At 41.5% G+C, this 20,021-nt stretch overlaps 1 protein-coding gene across 1 annotated transcript in view; it reads right to left on the reverse strand.

Moving 5' to 3' along the window:
- The window catches only part of DNER (delta/notch like EGF repeat containing), a 1,195,805-nt gene that overhangs the window by 479,977 nt on the left and 695,807 nt on the right, over positions 1-20,021 (reverse strand). Inside the window, exon 6 of the mRNA XM_069213419.1 lies at positions 1,581-1,734. Coding sequence (XP_069069520.1) covers positions 1,581-1,734 — 154 coding nt within the window. The remainder of the gene's footprint in view (positions 1-1,580; positions 1,735-20,021) is intronic.

Raw genomic sequence — 20,021 nt, forward strand, 5'->3', positions numbered from 1 at the left:
AGCGAAGTTATGTGTTTATGTTACATGCTCCATCCATGAAAAGGTTTCTTTTGGCTCAAAACAGCACCTCACTTTTGAGGGGTGGGGAAGTGTCGCAGATATTATTTTCAGTACTTTAGTGAGGAGCTGCTGTGTTCCAATATTAAAAACACACATCACTAGCCCTGAATATTAGATGTTATCACATTTTGAATTGTCTGTGCACTGTCGCCAAAGAGGGCAAGCAGTAGCTGAAATTGGATTATAAATTCAAAACTGTTCCCAACACGACCCCCTAAAATATGTTTGGCCCAGGGCCCCTAAAATCGTTAAAACTAAATGGTCCAGCTAGTCACTGAATAAGTTATTAGAAACAACCAATGACTTCACCTTGCTCCGATAACACAGCAATTTTCACTCTGCGTGATGGGAGCTGGTGCACGTCAGCCCAAACTCTGCCTTTGTTTGCTGGTAGCAGTTCGTAAAACACACTCTTACTTCCTCACAGTGAAAGTGCCAGAGGATGCCATGCCTCAGCTTCATTCATTACCTCGAGACTGTAGGCTGTTTTAGGCAGCTTACAGACAGAAGCAGCACAGTACCAGCTCTCAAGAAAAAAACAAGCATTTGCAAGCCTAATAGTCAGGCCTTGACAATCAAGATGATTCTGTAATTTATATTGTTCCGTAAACATATGCAATAAGCAACAAAAATTGAAAAAATATAAAAATAAAGGCGTTGTACAGCAGGACGGGCACAGTGGTGGCTGAGCAAGTGTGATCAAGCCCAATGCTGTCAATCATAGAGCAAGACAGCCAATGAATGAAGTGAGCTGACCAACTACTGCATGCTGTGGTAGGTGGAAGCAAAACGCGAAGGATACTTGACTACAGTAATTGGTGAAGAGCTCTGATCGAAAGCTCCTATACGCATATATGTATGTATGTATGTATGTATTTTTAATCATGCATTTGATGGAAAACATAAACCTAGGGAGACAGCTACATCTGTTTCTAGGACACCTTCGTTTAAAAATCATTCAATTCTTGGATGTTGTTTCAGTTGTGCTCTGCTGATAAAGGACAATTCAAATAGCAAAGGAAAGGATGTGACACATCTTACAACTTTTTGCCAGTCCTGTCTGTTTAGTCTGTTGATTTTCCATTCCGGGACACATAAGGTTGCTTTCAATATGGAAAGTATGGACATTAAAACGCAGCATTTGAACTGTTGTTAGCCAAAAACCCAGGACTAGCCAATGGTGTCACACATGACATTGGGCCACTTGACAGCTAGCAATTAAATTATATGGAATAATCTACCCACTTATTTTACATAACTAGGGATATTGCAAGCCACCTCGTAGTTCCCACCCAATAAAGGTACTTGGCTTGTGGCCTTGCACATCTTTACATCTTTGGAGCTCATTGGTGACATGCAGTATCCTTTTAATGAACATTAGAGGATCATTTATCCCAAATATGATCATTTGCATTGCCCGTCTTCCACCCCATATCTATGTCATGTCTTGCCGCTGTCAGTAATGTATAGATAAAAATGAATAAATAAATTAATATTTCAAAAAGTATATTGATACATACCAGGAGGGCAAGTGCAAGTGAAATTCTTGCCATCGTGATATTGCTTAACATCGGAGCAGGTCCCATTGTTCTGGCAGGGTTTGCTATTGCAAGCATTAAATTCCTCACAGAAAGGGCCCATGAATTCATCCTCACAAACACAGGAAAATGCAGCCTGCAGACAAATAGAATAAACATGTCACATTAGAGACTTGCTGCCTAGTCATAGTGAATGCCTATGCTCTTTAAGTAAGCCAACAAAAAAAGCGAGACAACAACTTGCTTTCTTATCTTTTCTGAGGAAAAGGTACAAGCAAGCACACAGTAAGACATGTATTGATTCAAATGATTATCCAGTCCTTGTTTTGACATTAAATCTAAATAAATTAATTACATTATTTTCTACAACTATATAAAAAGCATCTTGTTGCCGCAGCCCATCACATCCCAGCAATCAGTTGGCTCCAAGTCATAGGAGTGACTGTGCTCCAACAGAAGTAAGTATGGTGGGATTTATAGGCATCTACTTATAATGGAAGTTGTGAAACTACCGATCCACCATGCACTGTACCAGGGCCTGCTTCAGTGCCTGGTGAGGCAATCTTTTCTGGCACCTCATCCCATTACCTCCTCCTCCTTGGATTCTCTCACTACTACCCGACAAAAGTGTCCCTCATTTCTCCACAGCCCCCCTTTCACATACATTTCATTTATTTTAAAGTGCTGGTAAAGGCTGGCTTTACTAATCCACTTAGCTATTCACATAAAATACGGATCTGTTCTTTGCAGCATGCATATTAACCCTCTGCGCTACTTTATGGCTGCTTAAAACAACCACTGACAAAACTCCATCTCTCTCTCTAGCAGGAACAATAATCACAAGAGGTATCTTGACATTTTTATTGCTCCCTGAAAGGTGGGCACAGAAGGAACTCTACAGCAGGTGCTTTCAAATAGTAAGTTACTGCTAAACACAGCACCCGCCTGGAGGGACGTGCCCTCCTCCTGGTCAGCGTCCAGTGCTACCAAACTACTTTTATTCATACCCCATTCCCAATTATCTTGTGTTCAAGATACTCTACGACCACGCTTCTAAATTTACCTTTACTTTGATTTTATGTAATAATTATTATATATATGTATAAACAAAGTTTTCTCATAATATTTAGTCGTTATGGTTTATTATTCAACATGTCCAGTATTAGGTGTGTAGATACTACATCACATTTGTTTGGTTGTTACCAGCATGGTCAACCAGATTACAACATATTCCCATATAAACATCTTAAGAAACACATTTACCACAGAAGGCATACTATCTACTACCATTACTGATAATGGAGTACAATCAATGTCATTGTCTATGACAGAATTCTTAACACAGTTAGACATTAGAATAATAAAAGAATGCATTCAACTTGCAAGCATAAACCACTTACATGTCGAAAAAAAAATACAGGGCATTCTATGGGCATACCACACTACTCCCAATTTAGTTACAGGAATATCACCATTCTCCTCTTTAAGAGGCAGGAGGCCTTGTACTAACCAATTTCCTACCTGGTTGGGGAGAGCAGACAGAATTGAGTACAATGCATCTACAGTAGAAAACAAAATTGCATGACACCACGCCAAATACAAAGCATATTATGACCATAAACAAGGTACTAAACATCAACAGTGGAAGGCAGGAGGTTGGGCGTATGTCAAAAAACTAGTGGGAAGAAGACAACAGGATTTAAAGTATTTTTAACCCATGTGTATTTCAAAACCAAGCAAAACATAGCCATGATGTACGATGGTCAGAGTTGGAGCATAGAAGACTCGTCAAGCATATCCCACCATCAAAACCAATTAGTATTGACACTACCACAAAAAATGATAAGGGTGATTATGATAGAATCATATGCAAAAGACAATTAAAATCTCTTGTATGGCACAAAGATTACAACATTAATCAGTGATGTCGTCGCATATATCATTTATTTTGATTACTCAAAATTTAGAAAGGTTATTATACAATATTTTCTTTCATGTTTTTATGATACATCTCTCTCATAAACCGTGAAGAAAGATCTGTGACTGTGCTTTAGGTCAACTTATTTCCTTCATAAAACATTGGGGGGAAGGTGTGTTATATTATTGTATTTTTAGTCACCATATCCCCCCTTTGTCTTCTTCCTCCTTGTGTTTTTGGAACATTCCTACAGTTAGCAATAATCCTGCTTTAGAATGTTGGTTAGGATTCTAATCTGCGAGGAGAGCTGAGAGAGAGAAAAGTTGTTTGAGAGAGGAGACGTGCAATAAAGGCTAAACTTCCTGAACACGGATTGCTGTCATCAATATACTCTTATACTTTTGGAAACTAACTTTATTGGTATGCACAAAGAAGGCATATCATCACATACTAATTTGGTGGGATTGAATAACACAAGAATCAATACCAGGTGCATTCAGGAGACAAAGTACAGATAAAGATCTCAATAATAGAACAACCAACTAGCCCTCAAACTCCACCTCCCCAGACACAGACCAACCTCCGGGCCCCTCTTCCAGCATGCTGTAACAACATAAAGAACAATTGAATAAAGGGCAGAGAAGTGGAGCCGTATTTTACATGGAAGCCTGAACTATATTTATAAAAGCGTGCCTTTAATTTTCTTATTACAGTCGAGTTGTAACATTGTTAGAAAATTACAAAGCTACTCCACTTCAAAAATGTATTACAGTTGAGTTGTGTCATCAGTGTTTCCTGCCTTAGCCAACAGAATTATAACTGCTGCTTAAACAATGAAAGGAGCTTTCAGCTCAAATTAACTATGTCTCCACTAATTAGCACAAAGCAGACATGAAAGGCTGTCTGTTTTTTTCAGGGCTACAGTTCATTCAATAAAAGCATCTCGCTGTGCATGATACACACGCACAAACGCACTCACACATATAGGGGATCAAAGATGTGGGTCATGTCTGGAAAGAGAAATGGTATGACCATGTATTACAAGGAATAAAATATCCTCTGTTGTAGGCTAAAAGGATATTGGACTCCTAGCCATTTGCAATATACTTAGATTGGAAAGTAGACAGTGCATTATCTCATATGTAAATGGTTGTGTACGCACTGTGTAATATCTATCCAACAGACCTTGTGAGTGTGGTTGATTTCATAAAGGTGTCTCTTTGCTGTTTCATTGGAGAAAGTTGAAACTGCAACCTCTCCTTTTCAGTACACAGCAAAATGTAGGAAACCATTTGCTGGTTTCCCTGAGCGTGCTCAGTTCCAACGAATTCCTGATTAGTCTTGTAAATGATGCTCAGGCACACTTTATTGAAAGGCATGTTCCTTACCACGTATATTCACACAGAGCATCTTGTGAAGATATATTTTTTTGCTGGTTATCTTGTTATTTTTATCATGCTCACAACAAAAGCATTGTTTGTCCTCTGTACCAGCTTTTCCATTTCACAGCTTCCCTCTAATCTATTTCATAAGCTCATGTTGATTTGATTAATTCTGTATATTATCCTTTTGTCACATCATTATCTACAATATCAAATATCATTCCTTTTCATCAACATGCAACTAATCATAAGATTGGCTTTCCATTTCTTCCCTTATGGAACTTATGAGCATCAAGTTGATGTGGATTTCTTAATTGTAGATATATTTAACTTCCCATTAAAGTGCAAAAACAATCCCATCAACACATTATCAGTAATGCACCATTAAGAGCAGGAGCATGTCAGCACTTTCTTACTCTATTATAAAATGTCCCATCCACATCAAAAACCTCCTCCACAGCTGTTATTTTAATTGGGAGCAATCAAGGCAATTAACAACATAAACGGCAAGCGGTTTGTGGCTTTAATTGCCTATCAAAGATGTTCTACCATGTCCTCAGTGTCCTCTTTTCAACTTGGCTGAGCTCACTTGCTACTGAAGGTTCAAACCGCTGGTGTCTTATAACCCCTACTTTCCAGTCCTTTAAATTAGGAAATTGAAATGTGCTCGAAATTTGAGTTTCAGCGTGATCCGTAGGCTGCGTATTTGTTGTCAAGTACTGATAAAACCTCTTTTTGTGTTCCATTTTGATAAAATCCTCTTATCCTTAAATTGGCCAGTGGCTTTGCCAGCAATGATTATTTAACACATGGTGGGGTGATCAAGCCCGGTGGTTGCAGATTACTGGAAGAATGTGCAGGGCCAATAGCAGAAAGTGGTTGGATCTCTGGTTGAATGTAATATGCAAGACTGCCTGTTGGGCTTAAATCAGAAGTCAGAAAGGTAAAGATTCGATCTAAATTTGCACTATGAACATCTACAATTTCCCCCTTTTCCTATGCATATCATTGTGAATTTGATTAAATGAATCACTCATTGTAGGAAAATGGCTCCTTGTTGCAGTCCCCCCTCCCCCCCACACCTTTTGCCTGATATTGATGCTGACTTGACGGAGAAGTATGCTGGGACCCTGTTAACCAGGCCCCAGCACCAGTTTTCTTTCACTAAAAATGTACCATTGTTTCCACAATTGGCAAAACACCCCTGGCACACAGATAAGTCCCTTGTAAAAGGTACCAGTAGTACCAAGGGCCCTGTGATGAGGGAAGGTCCCTAAGGGCTGCAGCATGTGTTGTGCCACCTTAAGGGGCCCCTCACCTAACACATTCACTTTGCCATTGCAGATTGTGTGTGTTGGTGTAGAGAAAAAGGCAAAGTCGACATAGCATCCCCCTCAGGATGCCATGCACACAAAATACTGCCTGTGGCATAGGTAAGTCACCCCTCAAGCAGGCCTTAAAGCCCTAAGGCAAGGTGCACTATACCACAGGAGAGGGCATAGCTGCATGAGCAATATGCCCCCACAGTGTCTAAGTCCATTCTTAGACATTGTGAGTGCAGTGTGGCCATATTAAGTATATGGTCTGGGAGTTTGTCGAAAATGAACTCCACAGTTCAATAATTGCTACACTGAATACCGGGAAGTTTGATATCAAACTTCTAAGAATAATAAACCCACACTGATGCCAGTGTTGGATTTATTAAAAATGCACACAGAGGGCATCTTAGAGGTGTCCTCTGTATTTTACCCAATCCTTCAGTGCAGGACTGACTGGTCTGTGCCAGCCTGCCACTGAGACAAGTTTCTGACCCTCTTTGTGCTCTCGGAGGACAGAAACAAAGGCTGCACTGGGTGGAGGTGCTTAACACCTCCCCTTGCAGGAACTGTAAACCTAGCAGTGAGCCTCAAAGGCTCAGGCTTTGTATTACAATGCCCCAGGGCACTCCAATTAGTGGAGATGCCCACCCCTGGACAGAGCCCCCTTTTTGGCGGCAAGTCCAGAGGAGATAATGAGAAAAACAAGCAGTCACCCACCAGTCAGGACAGCCCCTGAGGTGTCCTGAGCTGAGGTGACCCCTGCCTTTAGAAATCCTCCATTTTGGTTTTGGAGGATTCCCCCAATAGGAATAGGGATGTGCCCCCCTTCCCTCAGGGAGGAGGCACAAGGAGGGTGTAGCCACCCTCAAGGACAGTAGCCATTGGCTACTGCCCCCCAGACCTAAACACACTGCTAAATTAAGTATTTAGGGGTGAACCTGAACCCAGGAAATCAGATTCCTGCAACCTGAAGAAAGAAGAAGGACTGCTGTCCTCAAAGCCCTGCAGAGACGACGGAGATACCAACTGACTTGGCCCCAGCCCTACCGGCCTGTCTCCAGACTCAAAGAACCTGCACAGCGACGCATCCGACAAGAACCAGCAACCTCTGAGGACTCAGAGGACTGCCCTGAACCTAAAGGACCAAGAAACTCCTGAGAACAGCGGCTCTGTTCAAAACCTGCAACAACTTTGCAACAAAGAAACAGCTTTCAAAGAACTCACTCTTCCCGCCGGAAGCGTGAGACTTCACACTCTGCACCCAACGCCCCCGGCTCGAGTTCAGAATAAACAACACCGCAGAGAGGACTCCCAGGTGACTACGACAACTTGGGTACCCTGAGTCGACCCCCCCCTGCAAGCCCACAGCGATGCCTTCAGAGAGGATCCAGAGGCTCCCCCTGACAGCGACTGCCTGGTAACAAAGGAACCAACGCCTGGATCAGGCACTGCACCCGCAGCCCCCAGGACGGAGAGAAACCACCTACTAGTGCAGGAGTGACCAGCAGGTGGCCCTCATCCTAGCCCAGTCAGTGGCTGGCTCGAGAAGCCCCCCTATGCCCTGCCTGCATTGCCTAAGTGACCCCCGGGTCCCTTCATTGCTTTCAATAGCAAACCTGACACCTACTTTGCCTACTGCACCCAGCTGCCCCTGTGCCTCTGAGGTTGTATTTTGTGGGCTTGGGTGTCTCCCCCAAGTGCTCTACAAACCCATCCCCCCCCTAGTCTGCTCCCCGAGAACGCAGGTACTTACCTGTAAGCAGACTAGGACCGGAGCACCCCTGTTCTTCATAGGCGCCTATGTGTTTTGGGCCCTCCTTTGAGTTCTGTACCTGACCGGCTCTATGTTGCTGGTGCTGTGGCTTTGGGGTTGCCTTGAACCACCAAAGGTGGGCTGCCTATGCCCAGGAAACTGACTTTGTAAGTGCTTTACTTACCTGAGAAACCTACCCAAACTTACCTCCCCAAGAACTGTTGATTTTTGCAGTGTCCACTTTAAAAAAAGCTTATTGACATTTTAACCTAATCTGTGTATACTACTGTTTTAAATCAAGGTCCTATACTTACCCGTGTGAAGTAACTTGCATTTTATGTACTTACCTCAAATGAATCTTGTGGTTCTAAAATAAATTAAGAAAATATATTTTTCTATTTAAAAACTATTGGCCTGGAGTTAAGTCTTTGAGTGTGTGTTCCTGATTTATTGCCTGTGTGTGTACAACAAATGCTTAACACTACCCTCTGATAAGCCTACTGCTCGATCACACTACCACAAATAGAGCATTAGTATTATCTAATTTTGCACTATCAACCTCTAAGGGGAACCCTTGGACTCTGTGTAGACTATCTCTCACTTTGAGACAGTATATACAGAGCCAACTTTGTGCACTCATGGATTAATGTTCTGTAGTTAACAATACGAAAATATGAATAAGACACCCTTCAGTTGATCAAGTCTTGTCAAAGTCTCAATGAGAAACCAGAAAGCAATTAAAGGAAAAAGTTGCAGTGTTCTGGTGTTTCACAGTTACATCAAACTCACTTAGGTACAAATACCCTGTTAATGGTGAGTCTTGCCAAGTTTTGCAATCAATAATCTGTTCAAAATTAACCATAGTTGGTGTGCTGCATTGTACAAAAATAGGCTTCTGCTGCTTAGCACCACACACATTTAAACCATTCTACAGAGATGAGTGCATGCTGTCTAGCACTGGATTCGTACTGAAGAATACCCTTCCAGTACAAAAACATATGCTTTGACAAATTCTGAAACATTCCACACATTGTATGTGTGCTATATAGTGTAGCTCAAATGCATTGTGAGAAATGTTTGGAGAAATAAAACCTTTCTTCATTATTAGCTCCTGCTTCAAGGAGGCACTCATTTTTTACGCAAACCTTGCCCTGCTATCTTTATAAATTGTGCTTTGCATCACAAACTATCAGTGCTTATGCAGATCCACTGAAATACTACCCAAGTAACTGATCCAGCACTAGGTCCTACTTCTAAATTCCGGGGTCTGATGAATTGTTCTTCTCTGTGTGAAGAGATAATGGAGCAAATTATTCAAATGAATTACAGTGTAACTCGATGGTCGCACATTCAATTCCGGAAACCAACTTATGGTTCAAAGGGCTTTATTTAGTTTCAAAGTTAATCTTACATATATGAGCCTCAAAATCATAGTATGAATGTACAGAATAAATAAAGGAGAATCAAAACATCACACAATATGAAACTTTAACATGCAAAAGACCACCATTCAATAGCAATAGCACAGAAAATGAGGAAAAACAGTTGATGCATAGAGTTCGAATCCAGGGTTTCCTGAGAAGGACTGCTGCCCTGCTGTTGCCCTGCTGTTGCCCTGCTGCCCTCTGACTTTGCTGAGAAGTGCTCTCCAACAGCTTGGATTAAGCTTGCCTCCTGTTTTCTGAAGTCTAAGGGCCAAAAATACTTCATTCCTTCAAGGAACTCCTTGTGCACCAAAAATCAATGCACAGCCTGGCGGAAACAATGCACAGCCGTGGTGCAACCAAGAAATCACTGCACAGCCGAACCGGGAAGATGCAGCCCCACTTCCCAACTGAAGAATCGATACAGTGCCTGACTTGTGATCGGATATTCAACGCACAACCCTACCGGATCGATGCTCAACTGAACCAGAAGCATGCAGCCCGACTTCCCGAGTGAAGAATCGATGCAGCACCTTCTGTGCGACACAAAATTCTACCGGATCGACGCAACACCTGTGACTTTGTCCTGCACACCCAGGATTTCCATGCATCATCCCTGCGCATCAAAAAAATCTCTGCATCGCAGTGAGGAACCAAGACTGCATGCTGGAAATTGATGCAAAGCCCCTTGCAGGGTGGAAATAAACAACACATCGTCTGTGCTGTGCCGGAAATTCTGGCGCACACCCTATTTTTCCACGCATCTCCTCCTCTGCGGTCTCGGTGCCTGTGATTTTTGACACAAAACAGAGACAACTGTTGATTCCTAAGTTTTAAGACTCTTTTTAATTTTGCAGAAGTGATATCTCAAATTGTGCTTATTGAATCTTTATTGTTTTTTACCTTAATTTAACCAGATAAATATCTTATATTTTTCTAAACATGTGTTGTGTATTTCTGTGGTGTTTTCACTGTGTTGCTGTATGATTTATTGCACAATTACTTTACACATTGCCTTCTAAGTTATGCCTGACTGCTCAGTGCCAAGCTACCAGAGGGTGGGCACATGATACTTTGGATTATGTGTGACTTACTCTGACTAAGATTGTGGTCCCTATTTGGAAAGGGGTGCATATCTCTGCCAACTAGAAACCCCATTTCTAACAATAATTGACACATTAACCTTCTGAAGTTTTAGCATCGACCTTGGTACACCCTCGCTCTTTAGAATTTCACAAGAGTTACAGTGGCAGCCCAGGATACTCCTAATATCTTCGATAAGCATTCCACTTGGCGTTTCCTATTATTCCAAACAATGAGCTCCCTAATAACTCGGTCTCAGATCCTGACACCTGCAGTTTTAAAAAACATTCAAAAAGTAAACTTCACATTGATGGTTAGAACACAGAAAAAATATATGGGCCTTCACTCTGGCCAAACTAATTAGGCACAAATACTTCAGGTTAAATAAATTCTATAGTCTCATATGTCAAATATATAATGATTATAAAGAATATTATTGCTAAAGCATTGTAACAAAAACATTCTTTCAAAACGATGATATAATACAGCACACATGAAACATTGCATTCTTCTGTGCACTTTACTCGTATATTTCATCGTGCACCACATTTAAATAAAAAAAATTCTTACAGAAAAAAACACCCCTTCATTTAATGTTTTAGGAGGCGTAATGGCACAGGCAGGTTATTTTCTCTCATAACACTCTATTGATGTGAAGTAGCACAAAGTGCAGATCGCTATGTGCTCTGAGAAAAGAGCACCTTCACACTGGAAAGTAAGCACCCTCACACAATTTTGCATTGCATTGCGTGACTTTGCACCAGTGCAAAACATTTGTAAACGTGGGCCTAAATCACTTGCAAAGTCATACATAAATACCATGAATACCACCAAGACAACAGCAAAGAAGACAAAGCCCACAAAACTGCAAAATGATGTTTTAAATGTATAAAAATGGAAAAGAGCAAGGTAATCACTGATGAGATATAGGTTTGGCATCACCAGACCTACATGCTTTGCAGTGAATCACTAGTGAGACATATGTTTTGCAATGAATTAGTTGATATTGATAGAGGATCCCTTTGTCATTGGTAGCATTCTGTCACTGAAACATTTCCATCATCGTATGGAAAGATGAGTTGCAGTACAGCTGCAGTACAACAAGGAGAAACCATCACAGAAAGCAAAAAATGCAGTCAGTAAGTGTTGCAGAGCTGAGGGCAGGGGACATAGCCCCTGCACTGTAGAGAAAATACCAAGGGTAGCACCACCAGTTGGTGAAGGAATCTGAGCTCAGGGGAATGCCTCTATCTCTGTGGGTACTTGAAGACTTGAAACCTCCACATTTGAGCTTCACAAGCTGATCTCACTGCCCTGGAGTGAGTCACTGCGGTGGCTTTAGCAAGAATCAAAAACAGAAGACTTCATGAAGATTCTACCAGGATTGGTGTTGGGGAGAGGAGAAGGCCAGCACCAGGAATAGATGAGACTGGTATGTTGGTACTTGTTTGTACTGTATTAAACTCACCCTTTCCCACCTCTTCCTTCTCTCCAGAATGGATACCATCTATTAGAATGCCCTGAATTTCATAAAACACTAAGGTTTTCAAAGATCATTAAAGGGCTGCATGAAGGTGAGCTATAACAGAACAAGCTTATAATATTACTAGCCATTGACTTAGAGACTTTAATGAATGTTCATTAACAGTGTTGCTCCTAAATACTCAATATGTACAGACAATGGTCCTGTGAAGACAGATATGGAAACAGAAATATGGATCATCTGAGAAAGGGATGCCCTCGGGCAAACCAAAGGCCAATAAGATCAATAAATTTGAAGATTTTGGCCCTAGGTGGGGTACAACCGTGAAGCCTGTGTAAAACCTCACGGGGCTTAGCAAGAGGAGTTCTAAAGAAAAAGAAGCTAATCAGATGTATGTTTGGCCTGAACCCCTACTATGAAACTACACTGAGATCTGAAGAAGAAACTGAAATTGAAACCACCACAGGATGTGGTGTAGATGTATTTAAAGTCAGCAAGATGTGGTCAGAAAGTTAAACAACTCTTAGCCCCCACAATTGTCAAGCCATTAAAACATCTCTATCAACTTACTATGAAGCTTAAGGAAATGCTGACAAAGAGCAAAATGGAACACCCCAAGAGAATTCGGTCAATACTGAAATCAGGCAAAAGTCAAACACTGACACTAGGGGGGGTCTAAATGATTCTGAATTACAAGACGACTATGAGTCCTCTCACTAAACCACTGTGTCTGATCATAGAGTTTGCAGCTTGGACAATCAGAGAATTCAGTTGAATCTCAGTATTTTATTGATAAGGAGATTCAGCAAAAAGGAAACCATCACTTCTGTGACCCCTGCCCCTATTTTACAGAAGAGCAGAAATAGGAAGCTGCAGCCCCTTGAATCTGATTGAAGAGTGAGGGTATCACACAAAGCAGTCTTCAACACCACCTCAGAATGTCACTAATGCTGCAAAGAGGCAGTCTAGGCAAAGTCAGCCAGGAGCTGAAAAATCTGACACCCTTAAAAAAGCAAAAGTAGTATGCAAAAAAGAGATTTAAAGAATGTGCCAGGTTGGAAGATATAAAAAAAGAAGAATGTGATGCAAATTTAATAAACAACATGTCAGAACTCCACATACAGACGTCTGAAACAATCTACTGCTGTATTTTCAAAAAAGTGATCTACATGAATCCAGTGGTTAATCAGATACTTCTGCCTCACAAGGCTCACAAGAAATTCAGAGTGGTAAGAACTAGCAATGGACCACGGGCACCATCGACAAGACTAGGAAGGACAAATAACCCTGGTTCTATCTTCGGTCCGAATCCAACACAGACTGAACTGTCCATTAAATAAATGCATCATGAATTTAACAATCTCAACACCACTTAAACAATACACGGGATCATCTTTGAATTTTCAAATGAGAAAGTAAAGCAGCTATCAGAAATAAACTGGAGCACTGACAGACGCCAGCATTGTAATGGATGAAAGCATGACTAAATGATAAGCTACTAGACTGGGCCAACCTACAAAACACAAGAAGGATGAATTAAAAGCTTAAAAAGAGGAATTAGAAAACTGCTCACGATATCAAATGTTTGAAGTGGACAGTATAAAAATCAAGAGGAATTAGAAAATTGCTCATGATGTGCAAATGTTTGAAGTAGACAGAAAAAAAGCTCAAATACAACTGTGGCAATATCAGGGCGTTAAGAGGAAAGCAGTATCATCAAGAAGATTGATGGGTTTCTACAAGAATGGAACCTGGAAAATGAAAAAGAAACCCTCCCAGGCATTCCAACCATCACCTGGGCCCACTAAGTATAATTTTAAGCCGCAAAGAAAGGTGGGACTCCAAGAACATTTATTTATTCTTGCAGGATAATCTTGCAAAGGAGAATGTTCTTGTGCTGGATAAAGAAAAAATAAGTATTACCACCACACTTGGCTAGACTTTCTCAATCTTCTGCTGTCTGACCTTGATGCCAAAGGCAGAAGGTGATATGAGCTTTCCAATGAAATTTAAGAAATGTAAATGATCTGCCACATTGATCATTGTTGTGAATCTAACAGTGCTTTGGAAGAGGATGTTTAATGTGTTTCAACAAGTGGGGGAAACATGAAGATTCATAGACCATATTCCGAGCCCTAGAGAATGAATGGACAATGAAATCCATAGCATCACTGTCAGGCATTGGTATGTATTAAAAGCCAAGTATTACGTTGTTGAACATCAAACAATATTTGAGGAGCAGCTGATAGAATGGGTTATAAACATATCTCTATAGCTCTCATTGAATGGGCACAGGTGTGAAGTGTAGTATCATCTCTCACTCCAGCAAAATGCCCTGGCATCCAATCCACTGTAGGAAAATCATGAGAAGTGATAAAAGTGATAATCAGATTCAGCATGCTCTTCCACATGCCCCACGTGATTTTGAGGAAGGGATTATTGTTTAGGGAACGGGGATGTGGAAGGAAGGAGCATGATGGGCAGATGGTGGTAGGGGAGATAAAACAGGTGGAAAAATGAGTAAAACCATCTTGTTAAAACATGTTAGATATCACAGTATAAGAGAATTCATTTCACTCGGATGCTGCTGCTAAATATTATGAATTTGAATGTGAATGTGCTTCTCAACCTAAGGAATTGTGGCTCCATATTTCAACACCTAATGACTTCAGTTGCTAACTCATAATTTTGCCAGACACACTTATCTGCTCTGAAAAACAAAGTAGGTTAAATTGGAAAGAGAAGCTCAAATGAGTACAAGATATCAAAATTCCATATGCACCTACAGGATACGCAGTGTCACTGCTATCATTTTAGAGGGACTGCACAGCCTACAGGTCATAAGATCTGAATTAGATATAGAAGGCCACTTGATTGTCATATATATATATATATATATATATATATATATATATATATATATATATATATATATATATATATATATATATATTCATAGATCCCCCTTGATATTAATAATCAATATGTGTTTTTAAGTTCAAACTATTTGATATATTTTTACAAAGTTAAGACAAAAACATATTTTATTTATTAGTGGTATCTATATACCAGGAAAATCCTAAAACTTTAAAATACCATACTTGAATTAAAATATACATATAATAACTAGGAATCTTGTAGCTAGAAGAAAGAAAAGTTGAATAAGGAGCAGACAAGAGCTCCCCCCTTTGTCATAGACTTCAAATTACATTACTATAAATGCAATTGATAAACACATTATATGTATATAGCAATACAGTTATCAACCAGTCTCCATATCTTTTGGAACATTGAAGTATTTTTAGAATTAACAATCAATATTAATTAAGTTATCCATCACGTAATAGTCTGTTAAAGATTTCAGTGTTATCATGACCCCACTGAACAGCTCAGGATCCACCTTTTGGTCTAAATTCACAAAGACACAGGTTAAGGAGCAGCTGCAAGAAGTGATAAGAGGCTATAAATGAACAGATATTTTGAAGGACAAGCATCAGGGTGTAAGGTAAGATACTTTTAGATGTATGACATTTGCAACTAAACCTCATACTGATTATTTTCTTATTACTTCTGTGACACACACCGCAAACACATGCAGGGGGTCACAACAATGAACGCTGCCAGTTCAGAGAGAGCACAACACGGAAGGGCTGGGAGGCAAGCGAGGGCTCTTATCTCTGTAAGCCCATCTTACCTTATTGGGTTTCTTATCCTTAATTTATAAGGGGATGCGCGAGAGGTGTGATGGACCTTTTGTCTGCACTTAGAGTAGTTCCCACCATCGGCCTCAAAATGCAGTACCAATCAATAACACTATCAATCAATGGGATCAATAATTGTGGGAGTCAGTAATTTTCACACACCATGACCCCTTGGCCATGAATAACCATACCTTTATGTAAAATTTATAATGTTTATTTTCCTATATTAACAATGCTAATATCACATAACTTAGTCTCAAAATCAAATGATAAACATACAGAAACAATACTGGTTGACCGACTCTTCTAAAGAATCTCAATTTAATCAATGCGTGGATAACTACACATTCTAGACTTAAAGTACAAATCAATAGCAAGAATAACTGTGGAATAGAAATAGCATACTGTTGTTAATATTTAGCAAGCATCTTCAGTGAGTCTCCTAACTAACCTTCTGATTAACCCCTTCTCTGCCAGGCCTTTTCCCCTTCTGTGCCGAGCCTTTTTTGGGCTATTTGTGCAGTTCGCGCTTAGGCCCTCATAACTTTTTGTTTACATAAGCAACCCATGCCAAATTTGCATCCTTTTTTTCCAACATCCTAGGGATTCTAGCGGTACACAGACTTTGTGGGTTCCCCTTAAGGAGACCAAGAAATTAGCCGAAATACAGCAAACAAATTTGTTTTTTTCTACAAAATGGGAAAAAAGGGCTGCAGAAGAAGGCTCGTGGTTTTTCCCCTGAAAATGGCATCAACAAAGGGTTTGCGGTGGAAAAATCACCATCTTCCCAGCTCTCGGGAACAGGCAGACTTGAATTAGAAAACACAATTTTTCAACACAATTTTGACATTTTACTGGGACATACCCCATTTTTACTATTTTTTGTGCTTTCAGCCTCCTTCCAGTTAGTGACAGGAATGGGTGAGAAGCCAATGCTGGGTCCCAGAAAGCTAAACATTTCTGAGAAGTAGACAAAATTCTGAAGTCAGCAGGGGGTCATTTGTGTACATCCTACAAGTGTTTCCTACAGAAAATAACAGCTGAAATGAAAGAATATTGAAATTGAGGTGAAAAACCAGCCATTTTACTCCACGTTTTACTCTGTAACCTTTTCCTGCGATGTCAGATTTTTTAAAGCAATATACCGTCACCTCAGCTGGACTCTTCTGGTTGCGGGGATATATAGGGCTTTTAGGTTCATCAAGAACCCTAGGTAACCGGAGCCAATAAATGGACTGCACCTTGCAATGGGTTTTCATTCTATACCGGGTATACAGCAATTCATTTGCTGAAATATAAAAAATGAAAAATAGGTATCAAGAAAACCGTAGTATTTCCAAAATGGCCACAAGATAAGGTATTGAGAAGCAGTGGTTATTTGCACATCTCTGAATTCCGGGGTGCCCATACTAGCATGTGAATTACAGGGCTTTTTTCAAATAGACGTCTTTTTTACACACTGTCTTAAATATGGAAGGAAAAAATGTAGACAAAGACAAGGGGCAATAATGCTTGTTTTGCTATTCTGTGTTCCCCCATGTCCGCCGATAAAAATGGTACCTCACTTGTGGGGGTAGGTCTAGCACCTGCGACAGGAAAAGCCCCAAAACACAACGTGGACACATCACATTTTCACAAAGAAAATAGAGATGTTTTTTGCAAAGCACCTAGCTGTGGATTTTGGCCCCTAGCTCAGCCGGCACCTAGGGAAACGTAGCAAACCTGCACAGTTTTGAAAACTAGACACCTATGGGAATCCAAGATGGGGTGACTTGTCGGCTCTGACCAGATTCTGTTACCCAGAATCCTTTGCAAACCTCAAAATGTGGCCCAAAAAACACTTTTTCCTCTCATTTCGGTGACAGAAAGTTCTGGAATCAGAGAAGAGCCTCATATTTCCTTCCACCCAGCGTTTCCCCATGTCTCCCGATAAAAATGGTACCTCACTTGTGGGGGTAAGCCTGGGGCCCGCAACCGCAAAAGCCCCAAAACACAACGTGGATACATCAAATTTTCACAAAGAAAACCGAGCTGTTTTTTTGCAAAGCACCTAGCTGTAGATTTTGGCCTCTAGCTCAGCCAGCACTTAGGGAAACGTAGCAAACCTGCGCAGTTTTGAAAACTAGACACCTAGGGGAATCCAAGATGGGGTGACTTGTGGGGCTTTGACCAGGTTCTGTTACCCAGAATCCTTTGCAAACCTCACAATTTGGCTTAAAAAACACCTTTTCCTCTCATTTCGGTGACAGAAAGTTCTGCAATCAGAGAGCAGCCACAAATTTCCTTCCACCCAGCGTTCCCCCAAGTCTCCCGATAAAAATGGTACCTCACTTTTGTGGGTGGGCCTACTGCCCGCGAAAGGAAATGCCCCAAAACACTATCTGGACACATCAAAATTATCAAATACAAAACTACCTGTTTTTGGTGGGGGCACCTGCGTTTTTGGTCCTGGGCTCAGCAGCCTTCTGGGGATACCTACCAAACCCAGACATTTCTGTAAACTAGACACCCGAAGGAGTCCAGTGAGGTGTGACTTTCGTAGATCCCCCAATGTTTTCTTAGCCAGAATCCTCAGCAAACCTCAAATTTAGCTAAAAAATCACATTTTCCCACATTTCTGTGTGGGATCACTGCACTGGGACACATTTCATACCACCCAATGTTCCCCTCAGTCTCCCGGTAAAAATGATACCTCATTTGTGTAGGTGGGCCAAGTGCTTGTGAAAGGGAAGAGCCAAAAACATGTCGACATTGAGGGGAAACAAAGGGGGTCCAAAAGGGCAGTTTGCATAAAAACATTTTTAGGCAATCAACTGACAAGTGCAGCAGAATTTTTATCGGAATAGATGAGACAATGCTGGGTGGTAGGAATTTTGTTGATTCCTGCAGATTCCGGAAGGTTCCATTACAAAAACTTGGGAAGAATGTGTGATTTCCAGCAAAGTTGGAGGTTTGCAGGGGATTGTGGGTACAAAAATGGTGAGGGTGCATGTGAAACACACCACCCTGGAATCACTCAGATGTTTAGTTTTCAGATGTGTCTAGGTCTTGTGGATTTTTCTACATGCCAGCGTCTCAAAGTCCATAAAATGCAGCCCTCACCATTCCAAGTGTGACGATTTTGAGAGTAAGCCAAGCTCTCATGGCCCAAATGTAAAACTAAAACCCAAAATAATCAAATGTCTTCTTGATTGCTGTGGGATAAGATGTTATTGTGTGGGGGAGAGCTGAAAGACTGTTGCCCCCTTCAGTTGAGGTGGGGGCGTAACCAGGCCCTTACTGGTTGGTAGCCACCACCCCCATATATATATATATTTTTTAATTCCCTGGCTTCTAGTAGACTTTCTGCCCCCCGGGGTGTGCATCAGGGGTAATTGCCCCATCTGCCCACTGGTGGGCAGAACAACTTTGGCCCCATTTATTTGGGGTGGGGGTATGGCTATACCCCCACACTCTTATTTTTGAAAAAAAAACTTTCCTGGCCTCTGGTGGGCTTTCTGCCTCCCCAAGGGGGCAGAGGGGCCTTCCAAAAATAGGCGCACCTGCCCCCAATGGGGGACAGATACGGCCAACAGTAATGTGCCCCCTTGGGGAGCGACTCTTATCCAAGGGGCTGCCCCCCTAAAGAAAACACACACATACACACACACCAATCCCTGGAGCCTAAGTGGTTTCTGACCCATGGGGGCAGATTGGCCTAACAAAAATCGGCCAATCTGCCCCCAAGGGAGGCAGAAATGGTCTAAATACAATCCCCCCCCCCCCAGGGGAGCGACCCTTGACTAAGGGGTTGCTCCCCACCTCTAAAAAACTAAACAAGAAAACCAAAAACATTTTTTTATCCCTGGCGCCTAGAGGTTTCTGCCACACCTGGGGGAAAATCGGACTAATAACAATAGGCCGATCTGCCCTCGGGGGGGGGGCAGAAATGGCCTAAAATAACTTTGCCCCCTCACCCCCCCAGGGAGCGACCCTTGGCTAAGGGGTCGCTCCCCACCTCTGAAAAACAAAAAAAAACAAAAAATGTATCACTGGCGCCTTGAGGCTTCTGCCCCCCCCCGGGGTCGCTCCCCAACTAAAAAAACAAACAAAAAAAAATGATCCCAGGCGCCTAGTGGATTCTGCCCCCAGGGGGGTCAGAAAAAGCCTTGAAAAATATTGCCCTCCCTGGGAAGCGACACTTGGCCAAGGGGTTGCTCCCCTCATGCCAGTTTCCTTTGAAAAATACATCCCTGGTGTCTAGTGGACATTTCAAAAGCGAGATTGCTTTACAATCCGGCTTTTGAAATGCTCTGAGATACTTCAAAGGGAATGAAATTCCTTTCCTTCCCTTTGAAGCCTCTCAGGCCCCCATCACATG

The sequence above is a fragment of the Pleurodeles waltl genome, chromosome 11 (genome assembly GCF_031143425.1).
Source record: "Pleurodeles waltl isolate 20211129_DDA chromosome 11, aPleWal1.hap1.20221129, whole genome shotgun sequence".
Taxonomy (NCBI): Eukaryota; Metazoa; Chordata; class Amphibia; order Caudata; family Salamandridae; genus Pleurodeles; species Pleurodeles waltl.